This window comes from Phacochoerus africanus, chromosome 14 (genome assembly GCF_016906955.1).
Source record: "Phacochoerus africanus isolate WHEZ1 chromosome 14, ROS_Pafr_v1, whole genome shotgun sequence".
In the NCBI taxonomy this organism is placed as follows: Eukaryota; Metazoa; Chordata; class Mammalia; order Artiodactyla; family Suidae; genus Phacochoerus; species Phacochoerus africanus.
The window spans coordinates 1,992,494-2,010,414 of NC_062557.1; the positions used below are offsets into that span (position 1 = coordinate 1,992,494).

Consider the following 17,921-nt stretch of genomic DNA (forward strand, 5'->3'; position numbering starts at 1 on the left):
TGAAGTAAATCAGAAAGAGAAAGACAAGTACCATATGATATCATTTATATGTGGAATCTTATATATGGCACAAATGAACTTATGTGTGAAACAGAAAGAGACTCACAGACATAGAGCACAGATTTGTGGTTGCAAGGGGCGGGGAGGGGAGGGAGGGGATGGACTGGGAGTTTGGGATTAGCAGACACAAACTATTATATATCGGAGAGATAACAAGGTCCTACTGCAGAGCACAGGGAGCTATATTCATATCCTGTGATAAATTATAATAGAAAAGAATATGGAAAAGAACACATATCTTCATATCGCTTTGCTGTACAACACAGCGTTGTGAATCAACTCTACTTCAATACATTTTTTTTAAGCTCCAGGAAGTAGGCACACAGGGAACATACCTCAACATTTCGAATCCACAGGTAACGTCATATTCAATGGTGAAAAGCTGAACTCATTCCCTCTAAGATCAGGAACAAGACAAAGAAGCCCACTCCTGCCACTTTTAATCAACACACTATTGGAAGTCCTAGCCACAACAATCAGAGAAGAAAAAGAAATAAAAGGAATCCAAATTGGAAAGGAAGAAGTAAAACTGTGACTGCTTGCAGATAACATGAACATAGAAAAATCCTAAAGATGCCACTTGAAAACTACTAGAGCTCATCAATGAATTGAGTAAAGTTGCAGGATACAAAATTAATATACAGAAAACCATTGCATTTCTATACATGAACAATGAACTATTGGAAAGAGACATTAAGAAAACAATCCCATTTACCATTGCCTCAAAAAGAATAGGATACTTAGGAATAAACCTACCTGAGGAGGCAAAAGACCTGTACCCAGAAAACAGTAAGATGCTGATGAAAGAAATTGAAGATGGCAAATAGATGGAAAGTTATACTGCATTTCTGAACTTGAAGAACTAATCTTGTTAAAATGACCTACAGTCCAAGGCAATCTACAGACTCAGTGCAATCTCTATCAAATTACTGACGGCATTTTTTCAAAGAACTAGAACAAATAATTTTTGAGTTTGTATGGAAACACACAAGACCCTGAATGGCCTAAACAATCTTGAGAAAGAAGAACAGAGCTGGAGGAATCTTGCTCCCTGGCTTAAGACTATACTACAAAGCTACAGTATCAAAACAGTATGATACCGGCACAAAAACAGACTCAGATCAATGGAACAGAATAGAGAGCACAGAAATAAGGCCGTGCACTTATGGTAAATTAATCTACAACAAGGAGGCAAGAGCATACAATGGAGAAAAGACAGTCTCTTCAACAAGTGGTGCTGGGGGAGTTCCCATCATGCTGCAGCGGAGATGAATGAGACTAGGAACCATGAAGTTTCGGGTTTGATCCCTGGCCTCACTCACTGGGGTAAGGATTTGGCGTTGCTGTGAGCTGCGGTGTAGGTTGCAGACGTGGCTTAGATCCCATGTTGCTGTGGCTGTGGTTGTAGCGAGGGCTGGCAGCTGTAGCTCTGATTGGACCCCTAGCCTGGGAACCTCCATATGTCATGGGTGCGGGGCTGCCCCCCAAAAAAAGCAAAAAAAAAATAGTGATGCTGGGAAAACTGCATACCTACATGTAAAATAATAAAATTAGAACATTCTCTAATACCATATACAAAAGCAAAATCAAAATGGATTAAAGACCTAAATGTAAGAAACCATAAAACTCCTAGAGGAAAACATGGGCAGAACGCTCTCTGACATAACGTGTAGCAGCATATGTATATATATATTTTTAGTCTGCCTCCTAAGGCAAAGGAAATAAAAGCAAAAATAAACAAATGGGACCTAATTAAACTTAAAAGTTTTGCACAGCAAAGGAAAGCACTGACAGAAAAAAAGACAACCTACCGAATGGGAGAAAATACTGACAAATGATATGACCAATAAGAGGTGGATATCTACAATATATAAACAGCGCATATAAATCAATATCAAAAACTAACAACTTGATTAAAAAATAGGCAGAGAACCTGAATATACATTTTTCCAAAGAAGACACGCAGATGGCCGGCAGGCACATGAAAAGATGCTCGACCTCACTAATCACTGGGGGACGGCAGCGAAAGATCACCTCACCCCCGGGAGGATGGCCGTCATCAACACAGCACAAAGAGCAAACGCTGGTGAGGACGTGGCGGGAAGGGATCCCTTGCACGGTGTGTGGGATGTAAGCTGTGCAGCCACTGGGGAAGACGGCACGGAGGTTTCTCCAAGAACTAAAAACAGAACTACCATGAGACCCGGCAATCCCACTCCTGGATATATATCCAAAAATAACAAATGCCTTAATTTGAAAAGCTGTGCACCCCAGTGTTCACAGCAGCATTATCTGTAACAGCCAAGATACAGAGGCAACCTAAGCATTTGCCAGCAGATGAAGGGATACAGGAGAGCTGGATGTGTACACACACACACACAGACACACACACACACACACACACGGAATACTACTCAGCCATAAAAAAGAATGAAATTTGGCCTTTTGCAGCAACATGGATAGACTTGGAGGGCATTACGCTAAGTAAAGTAAGTCAGACAGAGAAAGGCAGATACTGTATGACATCTCTTACACGTGGAATCTAAAAAATACAAGTTAGTGAATATAACAAAAAAGAAGCAGACCCGCAGATATAGAGAGCAAACGAGTGGTTACCAGTGGGGAGAGGGAAGAGGGGGCGAGATGGGGAAGGGAGTCGGAGGCACAAACCATTCTGTATAAAATCAGCTGCATGGTCATACTGCACAACATGGGGAATGCAGCCAATATATTCTAACTATAAATTGAGTGTTGCTTTTAAAAACTGGGAATCACTATATTGGACACCTGTAACTTAGGTGGTATTGTCATCAACTACACTTCACATTTTTCACAAGGAAACAGAAAAATGCAACTGGTTCATTCATTCACTTCCCGAGGGCCCATTTCCTGAGCACCTACCAAGAGCAAGCACCTGGGCCAGGTGCCCAGTGGGTGGTCTGTGGGGCGGAAGAAGGAGGCTCGCCTCAGGCACCTGGGGCAGCTCCAGGCTTAGAAACAAGGGAAGCAAGCAACGGGGGAGGCCGGGGAGGGGGAGGCCGGGTGTGAGTTTGCGTGCCTGTGTGCCTCGAGGCATTGCCAAGGAAGCCGGCTGTCCCCTGTTTGATTTCTGTGCTTCTCAATTCAGGCCAAGGTGGGGGGCCATCTGCTAAAGTAGGCACAGAGAAAACATTTTCGCTGTGCAGAAAATTGGCTTCCGAGGGGAGGCTGAGTGCTCAGCACAGAACCAGCCTGCAGAAGAGCTGCTGGAGGCAGCAGGCAGGGCTGGGGTGCGGGAAGGGAGGCTCCCCTGGCTCGCATGGGGCTGCAGAACCACCGGCTCCCGCTCCATCCTTGCAAAGGCCCAGGCCCAGGCGGCCAGTGCCTCCAGCGCATCAAGCCTCTCCCTAAAACTTAGGGGCTTGCGGGGGGGCGGGGGGGGGCCTATTGTATTGCTTTATTGAGATAGAGGTCTTGTCATAAAATTTACCCATTTAAAGTGTGCAGACCAATGGCTTTTGGTACTATTACACGCCTAGCTTGGTGGGGGTTGTTTTTGGCCATGCCCACAGCAAGCGGAAGTTCCTGGGCCAGGGATCGAACCTATGCCACAGCAGTGACGGGAGCCACAGCCGGGACAACGCCAGATCCTCAGATCCTCTGACTGCTAGCCTACCAAGGAACTTCTTTAATTTTTATTTTTTCCATTATAGTTACATTATAGAGTGGTCTGTCAAGCAAGGAACTTCTTACATTGCTGGTTTTGAAAAACCGTGATAAATATATACATATATACACACACACATATATATATAACATAAAACGTACCATTTTCACCATTTTTAAGTGTACACTTCATTGGCATTAATTATAGTCACGATGTTGTACAACTATCACTGCTATCGATTTCTAACACGCCTTTATCACCCCAAACAGAAACCCTGTACTCAGTAAATCTAACTCCCTCCCTGCTCCCCCAGCCCCTGAAATGGCTAAGTTACTTTCTGTCCCTGAATTTACCTCCCCCGGGGACCTCATATAAGTGAATCAGACACTATTGGTCCTTTTGTGTCGGGCTTCTTCCACTTAGTGTAAAGTTTTCGAGGTTCGTCCATGCTGCAGCAGGTGTCAGAGGTCATTCCTTTCATGGCTGCATAATATTCCATTGCACGGACGGACCACACTGATTTACCCACTCATCTGCTGATGGCCACGGGTTCATCCCACTATTCGGCTGTGGCGAACAGTGCTGAGAACACGGGGGTTCAAGTATCCGTTTGAGTCCTTACTTTCGATGCTTTCGGGGTTCTCCCTAGGCGCTGTCACAGGGCAATTCTGTGCATATGGGCTTTGAGGAACTGCCGCCCCGTTTCCACAGAGGCGGTAGCATTTTACATTCCAACCAGCAGTGTACTTACGGCTTATGGCCACTTATGGCAAATGCCCATGCACATCCTTTGGCCATGTTAAAATCAGGTGTTTGTTTCTTGGCTGTCGAGTTACAGAATGTTAATCTTTTGTTGGATGTGTGTGTTGGGAGTATTTTCTCCCATTCTGTCGGCTGTCTTTTCACTCTCTCCAAGGTACTGTTGGATACCTGAAAGTGTTTTATTTTGATGAAATCCTACGTATCTATTTTGTTTTTATTGCCTGAACTTTTGGTGTCACATCCAAGAAATAACTTGCTTGACTAAAACCCTACTCATCTTCGACCCCCTGCCCAGGGCAAATGAGCCCTCCCTGTGGTCATGCTTCGCTGCACCCGTGTTGCCTTGGCAGTGCCAGCCGGCCCGAGTGGTCTGCACAGCTCCGCACCCCCTCAGCCAGAACTGGGGCGGGGCAGAGGCCGGGTCTGTTTTCTTCTTCAGAGAAACCCCTTCTGGCTTAAACATTCTTGGCTCTGGGCTTTGCTCTTCAGAATTCTGGTTCTCTAAGAATCACAGAATGTTAGCGCAGATGTAGAAAGAAGAAAAAACCAGAAATGCTCTTTGAAATAAAACCGGCTGCTTTCATGTACCCAGGGAGCTGGTTCAGGTCATAGGCTGGCTTGACTCAGCTTAGGAAAGTACCCTGGTGGCTTCTGTCGGTCCGGAAGGTGGGCTCGCCCTCTCCCCGCTGCCAGGGGCCCAGGCAGGAGGCTGAAGGTGAAGGGAGCGCCTTGCTCGAGGCACGAGGGACTGTGGTTTTCACAGACATCCTGGGAGAGAAGAGGTGAACCAAGGGACCGCGGAACCAAGACCTGGGGAGAGAGAAGCCGCAAGGGCTGGACGAGGGCCAGAGGGGGAGGCCCGGCTGCCCAGAAATGCCTGTGCTGCCATCTGTAACGAGCCACTCCGTCACCCTGCACACCAGCGAACGTCGGCTGCCCAGAGCGGCCGGTGTGAGCGAAGCTTTGCACAAACGAGGGAGCTGGGTGAAGTCCAGTGCGGACCCAGTGGGGCGCGCCGCAGAAGCAGGAACCATGAAGGCAGGTGACCCGGAGAAGGCTGGGGGTCCTCGTGGGTCTCTGGCTTTGCTACCTTATACGGATGGGGGCTGTACTGGGGTGCACAGGGCAGCCCCATTCATGCCCACCCAGAATCTGTGAGTGTGACCTTATTTGGAAATAGGATCTTTGCAGATGTCATCAAGACGCGGCCATACCAGATCAGAGTGGGTCCTAACCCAAGGACTGGTATCCCTTTTTTTTTTTTTTTTTTGTCTTTTTAGGGCCACACCTGTGGCATATGGAGGTTCCCAGGCTACAGGTTGGAATCAGAGCTGCAGCCGCTGACCTGCACCACAGCCACAGCAACACCATATCCGAGCCGCGTTTGCAACCTATACCACAGCTCACAGCAACGCCAGATCCTTCACCCACTGAGCAAGGCCAGGGATCAAACCTGCGTCCTCATGGATACCAGTCGGGTTCGTTACCAATGAGCCACAGAGGAAACTCCAGAACCAATATCCTTATAAAAAGAGGGAACTTTGGTCAGGGACACAGGGAGAAGGTCCTGTAAAGACAGCAGAGACTGGACGCCGAGGACAGCCAGCAGCCAGAGGCCTGGGGCAGATGCTCTCTCAGAGCCTCCAGAAGGAACCAACCTGCTGACACCGTGCCTTCAGACGTCTAGCCTCCCGGCTGCACCAGAATGCATTCCTGTTTGACGCTCCTCGGTCTAGTGTGGCAGACAAGACACGCATGGAGAGGCTGCCGTCCTTCTGTTTAAAGCAAAGGGAACAGAGGCTGCAAGGCTGGGGGGCTGGGAACACCAGGGGCCACCCGACTGTCCACTGCTTGGCATCTGGCACGGGAGCCGTCCGGTCAAAGCTGCCTCTGCACCTCACATAGCCACTCACCTCCAGCTTGGCAGCAGCACAGTGTGAGGTCACGGGCCCCGGAAAACATCCAAGTGCCCGGAGAGGGCATCTCCTGGCCCAGGGCTCTGACACCCTGGCCCCCGGTGGTGACCAGACTCCCCCTGTTGTGGATTCAGTGGCGGCCTGGGGAGAGGAGCAAGAGCCCCGAGGAAGGATTCAGTTGGTGGGAGGGAAGGCCGGACAAAGGGCAGCGCAGGGAGCCTGGGCTTGGCGATGGGTCCCTGGGCGGAGGCACCAGGCAGAGGGCCTGAAGGGCCAGCGGCGTGGCAGGAGAGCGCGAGAACTGGGGGTCAGGTCACACAGCTGGCCTCGGTGCTGCGCAGACAATTTCACGGATTAACAACGTCACCATCATCCGGCAAGGCCAGCCTGTGACGGAGACGGATGGAGACAGACGACAAGCAATTGTATCTGAACCCAGACACAACGTGGACCTGGAGACCTCAAGCATGGCCCCAGCCCCTTTCCTCACTGCCTGGAGGGGGCTCACCAATTTCAGCCTCAGCTTTGCTCTGTCCCTCTGCCTCCTAGACACAAACGGTCCAGACAACCCACTGTGGCACCAGCCCTGCTCCCTGGATCCTCCCCAGCACAAGTCCGTCTGCAAAGTCCTTGCTAACACCTCCTGTCCCTGCGGCTCCCCACAGCGTGCGGTCACCCTTCATTCCACGGCAGGTGCGCTCCTGGAGGGTCCTTGGATGGAAGGTGAGTGACACCTTCCATGGAAGGGACGGTAGGTTTTACTTTGAATCCTGGGGAAGGCACGGGTGGTTTTAAGCAGAGAAGTGTGTTACAATTTTGAAAGGCAGTGTTCTGGGAGGCCCATCAGGAAGCTCTGTCTGGGGTGCAAGTGAAGCCTGGGGTGGAGGGGGCCCTGTGGCTACCCAGTGGGGGTGGGGCTCCTTCTGCCTCCAGGGCAGGGAGGAGTGAGTCTGAGAGCACACGGATGGACGGCTTCTGGGTCCCAGGACGGCTTTAGAAGGGCCTCTAAGGTAAGCAGTCAGCCAGCTGGACAGGGCTGTGTGCGTCCAGGCCAGGCAGCCACAGGAAGACAAGCGCGGCAGTGAACAATGCCTCCCCCCCCTCCTGAGCAGATGGGCCTCCACGCACTCAGGACATCCTTCAAGAGAGTCTGTGGAAGAGACGAAATCAACCCACACCTGCAGGCACCAAGGAGCCAGGACCTAACAGCCAGGTGTCGGAGGTGGCTGTCCAAAAGTCTGTCTGGACAGGAGTTCCCACAGTGGCTCTGTGGTTAATGAATCCAACGAACATCCATGAGGATGCAAGTTCAATCCCTAGCCTCACTCAGTGGGTTAAGGATCCAGCATTGCCATGAGTGGTGGTGTAGGTTGCAGACAAGGCTTGGATGGATCCCATGTTGCTTGGCTCTGGTGTAGGCCGGCAGCTACAGCTCGATGCGACCCCTAGCCTGGGAACCTCCATATGCCGCATGTGTGGCCCTGAAAAAAAAAAAAAAAAAAAAGTCTCTCTGGATGGACAGGGAGGCCATTGCCATGACCTGTGCAGGCTCAGCCAGGAGAGCTAAGGGGCCAGACTTGGGCATAAGGGGCCCCCAGGTTAGGAAGTGAGCTCAGAGGAAGGGGGTTGTACCCAGCCTCCTACCCTAAAGTATACATATAGTGCTTCCAACTTGTGCCTGGGAGGGTGGGCTAATAGGGGCTCCTTCCAGGGTGCCAGGTTACATGCCCCCTTGTCTATTAGGGTGAGACATGTGGTGTGGGGGAACGATGCCCTCCTTTGGTTACTGGTGCTGCAACATGCCCAGTGGTCCCCAGGGAGAGCAGAGGCAAAATGTTGGCACTGGGCCCCTTTCTGCCTCCCTGTGTGACCTGGCTGCTTCTCCTGGGGTGTTCCCAGGCCTGGAGAGTGGAGCCCTCCTTTAGGCCCACCTGCCTGAACTCCCCCCCTCACCTGGACTGGCAGGTCCCCCAGTGGCAGAACCCCTGGGAACAGAGAAAGGAACACGGAGGGCTCACTGCCACCCCCACCCCGGACCCCTGCACGGGGAAGGAGGCGCTCTGGGTGTCAGCTGCACCAGTGCACGCGTGTGCTCTTGAGTCCTCTGTGTCTGTGTGTTGGGGGGAAAGGGGGGTGCTGGGGAGGCAAACCCTTCAATCACAACAGGAGCCTACATTCCCAGTCACACACAAGGGTACACAGGGCACTGCAGCACATGCGAAAATGTTACTTGAACTAACTCGCAATATATTGAGAAAGAATGGAAGAAAATATTCTGAAATGTCAACAGTAGTTGTGGGATTTCAAGGCTTCTCCAAGGAAATAAAACTCAAAAAGCCTTCTGCTGAGATAAGAATTGCCAGAGCCCTGTCATCCCACTGGTCTCACGGTGACTGCCACAATATTCCTAAGGACCCCCCCAAAAACTTGGCCCCTCCCCGCTGCCTCCTACTCCTCACCTCCTTCCCCTGGTCAGCCTGGCCTTCTCCTTCCGGCCTCCACCAGAGAAGGTCTGTGGCCCACTCCTTCCCCCGCCCCTGGAGGGGCAACATATGCCCCAACCAACCAGCGAGTGTATCCGAAGACCCCATTCTTCCCCAACCAATCAGCAGGTCAGCAAGTGCATGGCAAGGCCATTGCCTTTGGGCTATAAAAACAGACACTTCCATTCCACCAGTTGGCTCAACCCACTGTGTTAACAGTGTCTCTTGCCTCAATAAAATTTTTTTTTTTTGTCTTTTTGCCATTTCTTGGGCTGTTCCCGCGGCACATGGGAGGTTCCCAGGCTAGGGGTCTAATCGGAGCTCTAGCTGCCAGCCTATGCCAGAGCCACAGCAACGCGGGATCCGAGCCGCGTCTGCGACCTACACCGAAGCTCACAGCATCGCCGGATCGTTAACCCACTGAGCCGGACCGAACCCGCAACCTCATGGCTCCTAGTCGGATTTGTTAACCACTGCGCCACGACGGGAACTCCCCTCAATAAACTTTTCTACACCTTGGTTTCAATCCAGAAAATTCTTTTTCCACCCATGTGCAGAGACCACGACAGTACTTACTTTTGTCTTGTGGTGGGATCAAGAATTTTTATACTTGTGCTTTTACACCAAACATGTGTTGGTTATGTCATTTAAATTTCATTTATTTACTTTTAAGCCAAATTCTCCAGCCAACTGTGCTCTTTCCCAACTGCAGTAACTCTCCTTTGAGTTGAATTTATGGGTGAGTCCAAAGAACAATGACTCCCTCTCAAGGTCACACGACTTCATATTCGTGTTTCATTCCTCCTTCCTCAGACAATCGGCGCGTGGAGGTGGCGTCCCTGTACTTAGGGAGATTGCAGCCTGCCGGCATTCTCCCCCCCAACCTGCTCCTCTTCAGAGTTAGGCTGAGGTTGGGGCTCTCAGAGGATGGGGTTGCCCGCAGACCCAGGGCTGTCCAAGCATCTAGCGCCTCTTTCCTTCCCCTCATTTGATTCCAGCCCTGAACTTAGCGTAAACGGAGGCAGAGGGACCCTTCTGAGTTTTGGGTGTCTCTTCAAGGAGGGATGGATGTAGGTCAGCAACCTGGGAGCCCCCAGGCCCTCCTTCAGGGCGGGAAGCGAGGGGAGGCCCAACGCACATCGAGGAAACGCGGGCGCAGGGGTAGCGTGTACGTTGGCCGAGGGGCCTCCGGGTGAGGCGTGGTAGCCCTCCTGGGGGCGTCGGCCTTGGGTCCTCAACTTCCAGAGCAGTGAGTGCAAAATGCTTGGACAACGTGAATGAGGTCCACTGGTCTTTCTGCGGCCTTCTGCCCTCACCCATCCCCGAACCTTCCGGCAAAGGCGCCCTGGAGAGGAGGAGGGCTGCGCTCCCAAGCGCAAGAAAGGCGGGACCAAAGCCGCACCAGGACCTGGGCGCGAAGACCTGGGGGCCGCACTCTAGGGCAGGACTTTGGGACCAGACTCCTGGAGAGGTTGCCACGGTAACGCCCTGGCGCGCACGGGGATTGGCGGAGCTCAGGGGCGGGGCCCGGAAGGCGCTCCCGCGAGACCCGCGGCTTCCGGTCTGCGCGTGCCGCGGGAGTCGGGCGGGGCTTCCGGCCTGGGCGGCCTCCCGGACCCGCTGCACCCGCTCCTGCTGTTTGTGCCGCTGAAATGTCCCCAGGACGGGCCCCTTCTCTGTCCTCCGCTGCGACCACCCTGGCCTCGGCCATCTTTAGTCGCTTAGAGTACTGTCCAGCCTCTCGCCGGGTCTCCCGACTCCGCTCTTTAGCCCATTAGCACAGTACAGCTGCCCTGTGATGCCATTAAGTGCTGCCCCTTCTTGCGGTGCCCTGCCGCGTCAGCCACTCTCTCCCTGCCTCCCCAGACTGCTGACTCACAACTGACCCTGCTCCATCCCGCCCCAGGGCCTTTGCACTTGCTGGTCCCTCTGCCTGGGATATGTCTCCCCAATAGATGTCAGCAGGATGCTTGCCTCCTGGGGTGACCGCCTGCTTAAAGTTACACTCCCCGCCCCCGCCCCATTTCCCATACTCCTTGCCCTGCTTTTTCTCCATAGGCCTTATCACCCTCCAGCATTGCTAACAGTGTACTTTCCCTGAAAACTCCGCGGTCGAGAGTTTGTCTTATTTAGACCAGAGCAGATGCTCAGTAAATGAGCAGGTGGAAGAAGAGTCCTATCTCCTTCCTCCCTATGAAGGGTGATGAACCCCGTGGATCACCCTCTCTGGAAGGGGAACCAGCCAGCACTGGGTGACTGCCCATGTGCCAAGTGCCTGACTTCCAATATCTCACTCCCAAAGGGTGGCCTCCCACAGGAGAAGGGGCCCTATCCTTGGTGCCCAGAGTGGCCTCGAGGAGCCCTATCCTTCCCACATAGTCACCCTCAGCTCAGAACCCTCTGGGCTCTGGTGTCATTAGTTGGCGCAGGCAGCCCTCCCCACGCCCAACCCTCTGCCCAGTGCTGAACTGGGTGAGAGGGCCTGGTGCTGCCCTCAGTTGGGTGGGAGGGACGGATGAGAGCTGATTATGGCCACACAGAGGGCAGTGCTGAGACGGCCTGTGCGGGGCACAGTGGAAGGAGGGGGGGATCAGCATCCGGAGGGGTCTCTGGAAGTCCCCCCCCCCACTCTGGGGCGAAGCATGCAACCAGTGCACCGATCCCCGGTTGCCTACTCTGTGCTGATGCAATTCCTGGGATCCAACTCTTTGTGGACGAGAAGCCTGTGCTCTTCCCAGGGCCTGACGCCATTTCTCAGGCGGGAAGCCAGAGAAGCATCCAGGGCTGCCCGGAACTGCATCCAAGTGTCGGGACAACTGGCTTCCCTGTGGGTGTGGGCACTGTGAAAGGAGCTCTTTGCATGGTGTGTGGCTTGGGCAAGCCAGGGCGGCCATATGCTGCCAGGCCCGTGGGGAGCAGGGCATAGGCCACCCTGGCAGCCAGATGCTCCCGGGCCAGTCTGCGGCTCAAAGGCATTTCTTTCAGGAGAGGAGCCACCTGGCTCCTTTCCACCCTCCTTCCTGCCCCTGCCTCCCTCTCAGCTCCAAAGGCAAGGGTTCCAGGGCTGCGTCAGCACGGGCTATGCTGCACTTGTGGCATGGGGCATGGTGGCCTGGCATGGACATCTGGTCTGCCTCAACCCCCACAGCCAGGGCATCTGTGGCCCCGGGGGACGCAGTAGCAAGGAGGAGAGCCGGAACCAGGGAAAGGCCACGCTCTGCTGTGCTGGCCAAGTGGCAGAGCATCCTTGGCATGGCGCGCCTGGCATCACCCTTGCCGCTGAGGGTAACCCCCGAGGGCCCTGCCTTGTCAGGGCTCCCTCTGCCAGGTGGTGTCTGCTCAGGCCGAGGGAGAGAAGGACATGAGCCATGACTGCTGATGCCAGGCCAGTGGGATCTTGAGCCCACAAATGTCAGGAAAGGAGGGCAGCCCCTGCCCCTTGGCCATGCTGTGCCGTCCCGGCTGGCAGAGGCATCTAGCCTGCTCTGCGGGAGTTGGACCTACCGCCTGAGAGAGGGCTTCATTCCACAGCTGGGAAGCAGGTTCTCAGAGGAGCTCGGGTGCTCTCTTGCTCGCCAGCACAGGGCAGCGGGTCCACGTCATTAGCTCCGTTTTACAAAGGAGGGACTGGGGGCGGAGAGGTGAGATGCTGTTTGCAGCTGTCCTGGGTAAGCACTGGGCCAGCCTTGGCAGGCGCAGCTCTGAGAAGGAGCTGGGCAGTGCCCACCTTGCTCATCTCACCGCAAGATAGGAAAATGAGCCAGACGACGCAAGGGAGGCGGGCCCGGGGTCGAAGGCGACCCTCCTGTAGGAAGCAAGACATCGTAAGGCCCAGCTGGGCTGAGACCTTTGGAACAAGGACGCCAATCGCAGCCGTGGCCACCTGGGCCCTCACCACACTGGGTGTCCTGTCCTACCCTGGTCGATGGAATCCTACTCGGTCACCCGGGTCCTGAAGAAATCCGCAAAAACCGCATCTTTGGCCTCTACACGTGGTTCAGATGAAGCCATCAGGGTGACCCTGCCCTCCTCTGCCAAACCTTCCCCCTCAAGCCCCCGCTTCCTGGACATCACCCATGGGAAGCTGTGCCCTAGGGACAGGGCACCCCAGGCCTGATGTCATCCCAGACGCGGGGGGCACCTGCACCATCATCGTCCCATCACCGGCAACAGTGACGTGGCTGTCACAGCCCTTCAAGAGCTGGGTCCAGCTGGGGGGTGAAAGGAACAGCCCATCCTGGGTGACTGTGACACAGAAGAGAGGAGAGGTGCAGATGTCCCCAGGCCCCCACTGGGGCACGGAGGAAGGGGCTGGGGTGGGAGAGCGCACCCCAGGCTGGGGCACCCCAGCAGGCTGCCCTGGAAGGGAGGCTGTGTCTGAAGCTGAGGCGCATCGGGGTGGCAGGAGAGGCTGCCTTGGGGGCCAGGGCCAGTGGGCCCTGGGTGCCAGGCTGAGCCACGGGGAAGGGCCCGTGAGCTCTGAGCTCAAGGCTGACAGAGCGCAGCTGAGCTCGTAGAAGCAGCTTTTCAGCAAGTGCCTTGAGTTTTCTTGGAAGCAGGCTGAGTATAAATTATAAATAAACAAACGAGAACTCTGTGGCAGGGCGTGGGCCGGCGGGAAGAGGGGAGACTGGACGCAGAGACCTCACTTAGGAGCTGACAGCCCCCCTGAACCTGACCCTTCCCACCTCTCTCCTGCCCCGCCTCTGCGGCAGGGGCTGGTGGGCCCCCTGCTGAGGGCACCCCCTTGGCTCGCAGGCTTCAGGGGCTGATCTTTGCTCGCCTGCAGGAAGAGGCCCGGCGCAGACCCCATGGTGGGGAGTAGGGAGGCACCTGCTCGCACCACCCGAGGTTCGGGCCTGAGCCTCCCTCGGACAAAAACAGGCCCCGGCGGACACTCATCCGTGTGGGAGGTATCTTACCAAATGTTTGAAAGGGAAAAAAAATCCCATTTTCTTAGCTTTTTTTTTTTTTCCTTTCTATTTCTGATTATTTTTCTAGATGACTTCATTTCTAAGAAGGGTTCAGGGGAGAGGAGCAGGACAGAGGGAGGGAGGACAGGGCCCGGGGGACGCGGCGGGGGGGGGGCTTGTCCTGACTCAGGTGCTTCCAGCCCAGGCCATGACTGGTCCCTCCTGGGATCCCCGGGGACCTCGTGGCCCCTCCACTCCCATAGGCAGAGGTCAGCTCTCATCCAGCCAGGGTTAGCAGGAGAAGGGCTTCTAGGAGCTTCTCTCTGGGGCATGAGGTCTCCTTTCCCCACCGACTGCTTGGAACCAGCAGGACCCAGCCTGGCGAGCTTAATGGAAAAGGGCAGTTTCTGCTCACACGCAGGTGACCGCATGCACAGAAGCAACACCCCAACCACACGGCCTCTGCCACTGGGCACAGACCGGGCAGCCCGCGTATGACAGGGTGGGCACCTCTGCCGCCGCCCTTGCTAGGAAAGAGGTTTGGGGGGATGTGCTTTTTGGGGTTGCCTGCTTCTAATTCAGTGGGCTCATTGATCTGGTGGGTGGAGCCCCTCTAGCTGCAAGGGAGTCAGGGGGCACCAGCTCTGTCTTCTGCCTCAAGAAGTGGGGCTACGTAAGGCAGGAAGCCTGGCAGGGTGGAGCCAGCTCAGAGCCCCTTGAGCTCACAGAGGCCTTTCCAGCCGAAGTTCCCAGCAGCTGCTGCTGCTGAGGAACCACCCCAGGCCTCTCTCCCCGCCCCCAGGGGCTGCTGCGCCCACCAGGCCAGGCTCTGCCTCCAGCTTCATGAGGCTGTTGCTGGGTCTGAGCCTCAAGCCTCCCTCGGCCCTTCTCTCCTGCCTCTCGACATGGGATTTAGGGCCTGTCCTGACCCAGGACGATCTGTCCAGATCCTGAACCGGATGATACCTGCAAAGACTCTGAGAAGGGTCACATTCTGAGGTTCCAGATGGACACATCTTTTAGGGGCTGCGTTCGATCCAGTCCAAGAGCATGAGAAATGGACACTGCACATACAGGGGGAAAGGGGTGAGGCGGGGGTGAGAGGTGGGAAGGAGCACTTGGGCAGGAGATGCCAGCCGCCCCAGCCCTGCAACCGTGGCCTCGTCAGACCTCCTCTTAGTTACTGAAGCCCCAAGTCGGCGTGGGGCCCACGCAGAATTTCCCACCCCCTCCGGTCTCCCCAACATCATCTTTCCCCCGAGGCCAGGCACCAGGAACGCCGCATCACCTCGAGGGCTCCAGGCCCCCGATCTCCAGTCCAGGGGGCAAGAGAAGCTGCCTGCCCTCCTGGCCCAAACACAAGAGGGAGGGCGGGTCCCACCATCCTTGTGTCTCTCAACTTCCCATCTCCCAGAGCCCTTCCTTTTCTCTCCCGGAACCCTCCCTGTTGGAGCTGGAGCCATTTCTTCTGATGGGGGTGAAAATGCTCGCAGAGATGGAGGACCTCCAGGAGGTGCGGGTCAGAGCCAGAACCTGAGAACGCGGTGTACACCCCACAGCTTACACTGCCCTTCCTCCTACCCTGTCTCCTCGGATCCTCCCTACTGCCGGCCCATTTCGAAGATGAAGAGACTAAGGCTCTGAGAGGCTGAATGACTTGCCTGAGTTTACATAAACCTGAGAATTGAACTCAAACATCCAACTCCAGCTCTTAATGCTCTTCCCACCAACTCCACCACACTGGGCTCAATCCCAGGAAGAATCCTGTCCGTGTCAGCGCCTAAATCCTCCCAGGAACAGGGAACTCGCCACCTAACAAAACGGCGAATTCCACTGACAACCTCAAGGATCAGGGAATCTTTCTCCATCGAGGCGAAGCCCTTCCTTCTGCATGTAACTCAGCCCCCTGGCCTTGATAATGGGCAGTGCCCCTGCCCGTCTTCTCCATTTTTACCCCCTTCTGGAAAAGTGGGGCTCTGGCCATGCCCTCCCAGTTGCCCTCCCTGGGTTTCTGGCCCCTCGAAGTCCAACCTAGAATGTCAAGGACACAGGTCCTGGAGTCGTGAGGCAGCTGCGGAGGGTGCCTTTGGACAGGTGTCCTCCGGCACTGTGCCCGAGTCGGGCGGAACTAAGGTGAGGACTGTGCCCGCACTGGAGGTGCCCACCTCTGCCCATGAGCACAGTCTGAGGGTGAGGCCTGGTCAGCTGGCCACCTTGGCCACCTCAAGCTGGGGCCACCGTGGGCACTCCCCGGCAGAGGCAGTCACCTTGCCACAGCACAGGGGCAATATCACGCCTTGGAAAAGAAAAAGAAAGGCAACCACCAGCAAGCAGAGCGGCTGGGGAACAGCTGAGCTGAGTCACTGCAGTCGGGCGGGCGGAGGCGGCTCCGGGGTGGGTGGGGGCCGCCCAGGGATGGAGGGAGGAGGGGCGCTGGGCCCACTTGGCACCCTCCCCTGGGCCTCTGAAGTTGTGAAGGGGCGAGGCACCTGGCAGCAGGGCCCAAGGGGTCAAGCTGACCATCAGGGCTGTGCAGCCAGCTGGCCTTGGGCTCCACTCCCAGCTTAGCTATCAGCGGGCCCCCCAGGCCTCTGCCGGCCCCAGCATCTTTCCCAGCCCGTCTCCACCTCCATCTACCCGGACAGCGGCTGCCTTCCGCTGCTACTGCGCCAACTACCGAAGGCCACGGTGCCGAGATGAGGCGGCGTCTGGCACATGAAGGGGGGCTGAGCCGGCCCCCAGTGGCTCTGCTCACTGTCATTAGGTATGAGGAGCCCTTCGGGCTCTGAGAGCAGGATTTGGGGCTTTGTCCAGCGGGCCCCATTCATGCATTCCCTCGGCCGGTGGTGGTCTTGGGCTGCGTGCTCGTGGACCCCCTCACACCTCCCCCTCCGTGGGCCCAAGTGCCCCTGGGGGCCCAGGGACCAGTGGGCTGGGCCTTCCACCAGCAGCCCACCCAGCAGCCCCGCCCCCGTCACCTGATGGGACCCTCGCTGGGTAGGTGGGGTTGGGGGGTAGGGGGGCTGTAAAAGCCGGCCCCGAGTCCCACTCTGCAGAGTGACCCTGCCTGACACACAGCACCTCTCTGGGAGCCACAGCAGCCAGTGCTGCCACCCCCTCACCTCACAGGAGGCCCCTCAGATGGCAGGACCCCCCCATCCTGCTGAAGCTCGGGGTTTAGGAGCGGGAAGACACCCCAAGGATGATCCAAACTCACTCCTTAGATCCCAGGAGGAAAAAGACCTGCCCAAGCCCACACAGCCAGTGGTGGCGGGGGGACCCCTGCCCTGGCCAGTGCCTCCGGGCCCCCATCCACCTAGTGGTCCTGCCAGGATTTCCTGGACCCCTGCCCAGGAACCAGCACCACGGGCCTCTCCCCAAACTGGGAGCCCACACGATCCTGGCCTCTCCTCCCGTGCGTTCCCCGCTCTCCCTGGGCGGGCGCCTGCCTCTCTCGCCCCCACGCTGCCGAGGGACGGGGTTCCTATGGCACCCCTTCCCCCGCACACACTTAGCTCACTGGCAGCCCATCTGCCCCGAGACAGTGAGCAGCAGATGCCTCCGTGCACAGCAGTGCCTGAAGCGCCACAGCCCCACGCCTGTCGGACGGGAGTGTGCCAGCCAGGCGTGGGGCCCCTCATCTAAAGCCAGGACAGGAGGGTGTCAGGCCACCCACACAGCGCACCACGGCTGGGGACCAGGGTGTCCATGGCTGGAATCAGGGCTGCCCAGAGGGCACGAGGGGGCGGGTGGCTCTCTAGCAGGCTGCACCCTGGTGGGACAGGGTTCTACAGCCCTGACTCCCTGGAAGGCCCATAGCGTGGGGCTCGGTGGACCCTATGGACAGACCCCCGAGGGCCTGCCACTGTTCAGAGTGCATAAGGTTTGTGTCAGAGAGCTCCGAGCGTCCAGCTCCTGCACGAGCAGGGGACCCTTGGCTGGGGCTCTAGGGGCAGGCTCCTCGCCCTGCCTCAGCCCCTGGCCTGCCGGGCCCCAGCCTCATGCCAGGCTCCCTCCGCTCCCTTCTCCCTCTCTCCTGATTTCTTACAACCAATAGGGGCAGGTGGCAGAGCAGGGTCAAGGGGCCTGAGGGCTGGGCCTCCTGGAAGATGGTCACAGTTCCTGGACCCACCTACTGGTC

General features: G+C 56.2%; 1 protein-coding gene across 6 annotated transcripts in view; it reads right to left on the bottom strand.

The window, feature by feature from the left end:
* The window catches only part of ENDOV (endonuclease V), a 71,216-nt gene that overhangs the window by 33,067 nt on the left and 20,228 nt on the right, over positions 1 to 17,921 (bottom strand). The window contains exons 10-12 of one of the 6 annotated variants that reach the window (XR_007131577.1): positions 6,382 to 6,525; positions 6,127 to 6,243; positions 3,857 to 5,278 (exon numbers count right to left, since the gene is read on the bottom strand). The exons of 3 other annotated variants lie outside the window; for them this stretch is intronic. Coding sequence is in view for 1 of the 3 variants with exons in the window: in XM_047756602.1 (XP_047612558.1) it covers positions 6,515 to 6,525 (11 nt within the window). In the remaining 2 variants the exon portion in view is untranslated. Of the gene's footprint in view, positions 1 to 3,856; positions 5,279 to 5,999; positions 6,526 to 17,921 lie in introns of those variants that run through there. 2 more of the 6 variants (XR_007131576.1, XM_047756602.1) reach the window with 2 other exon arrangements.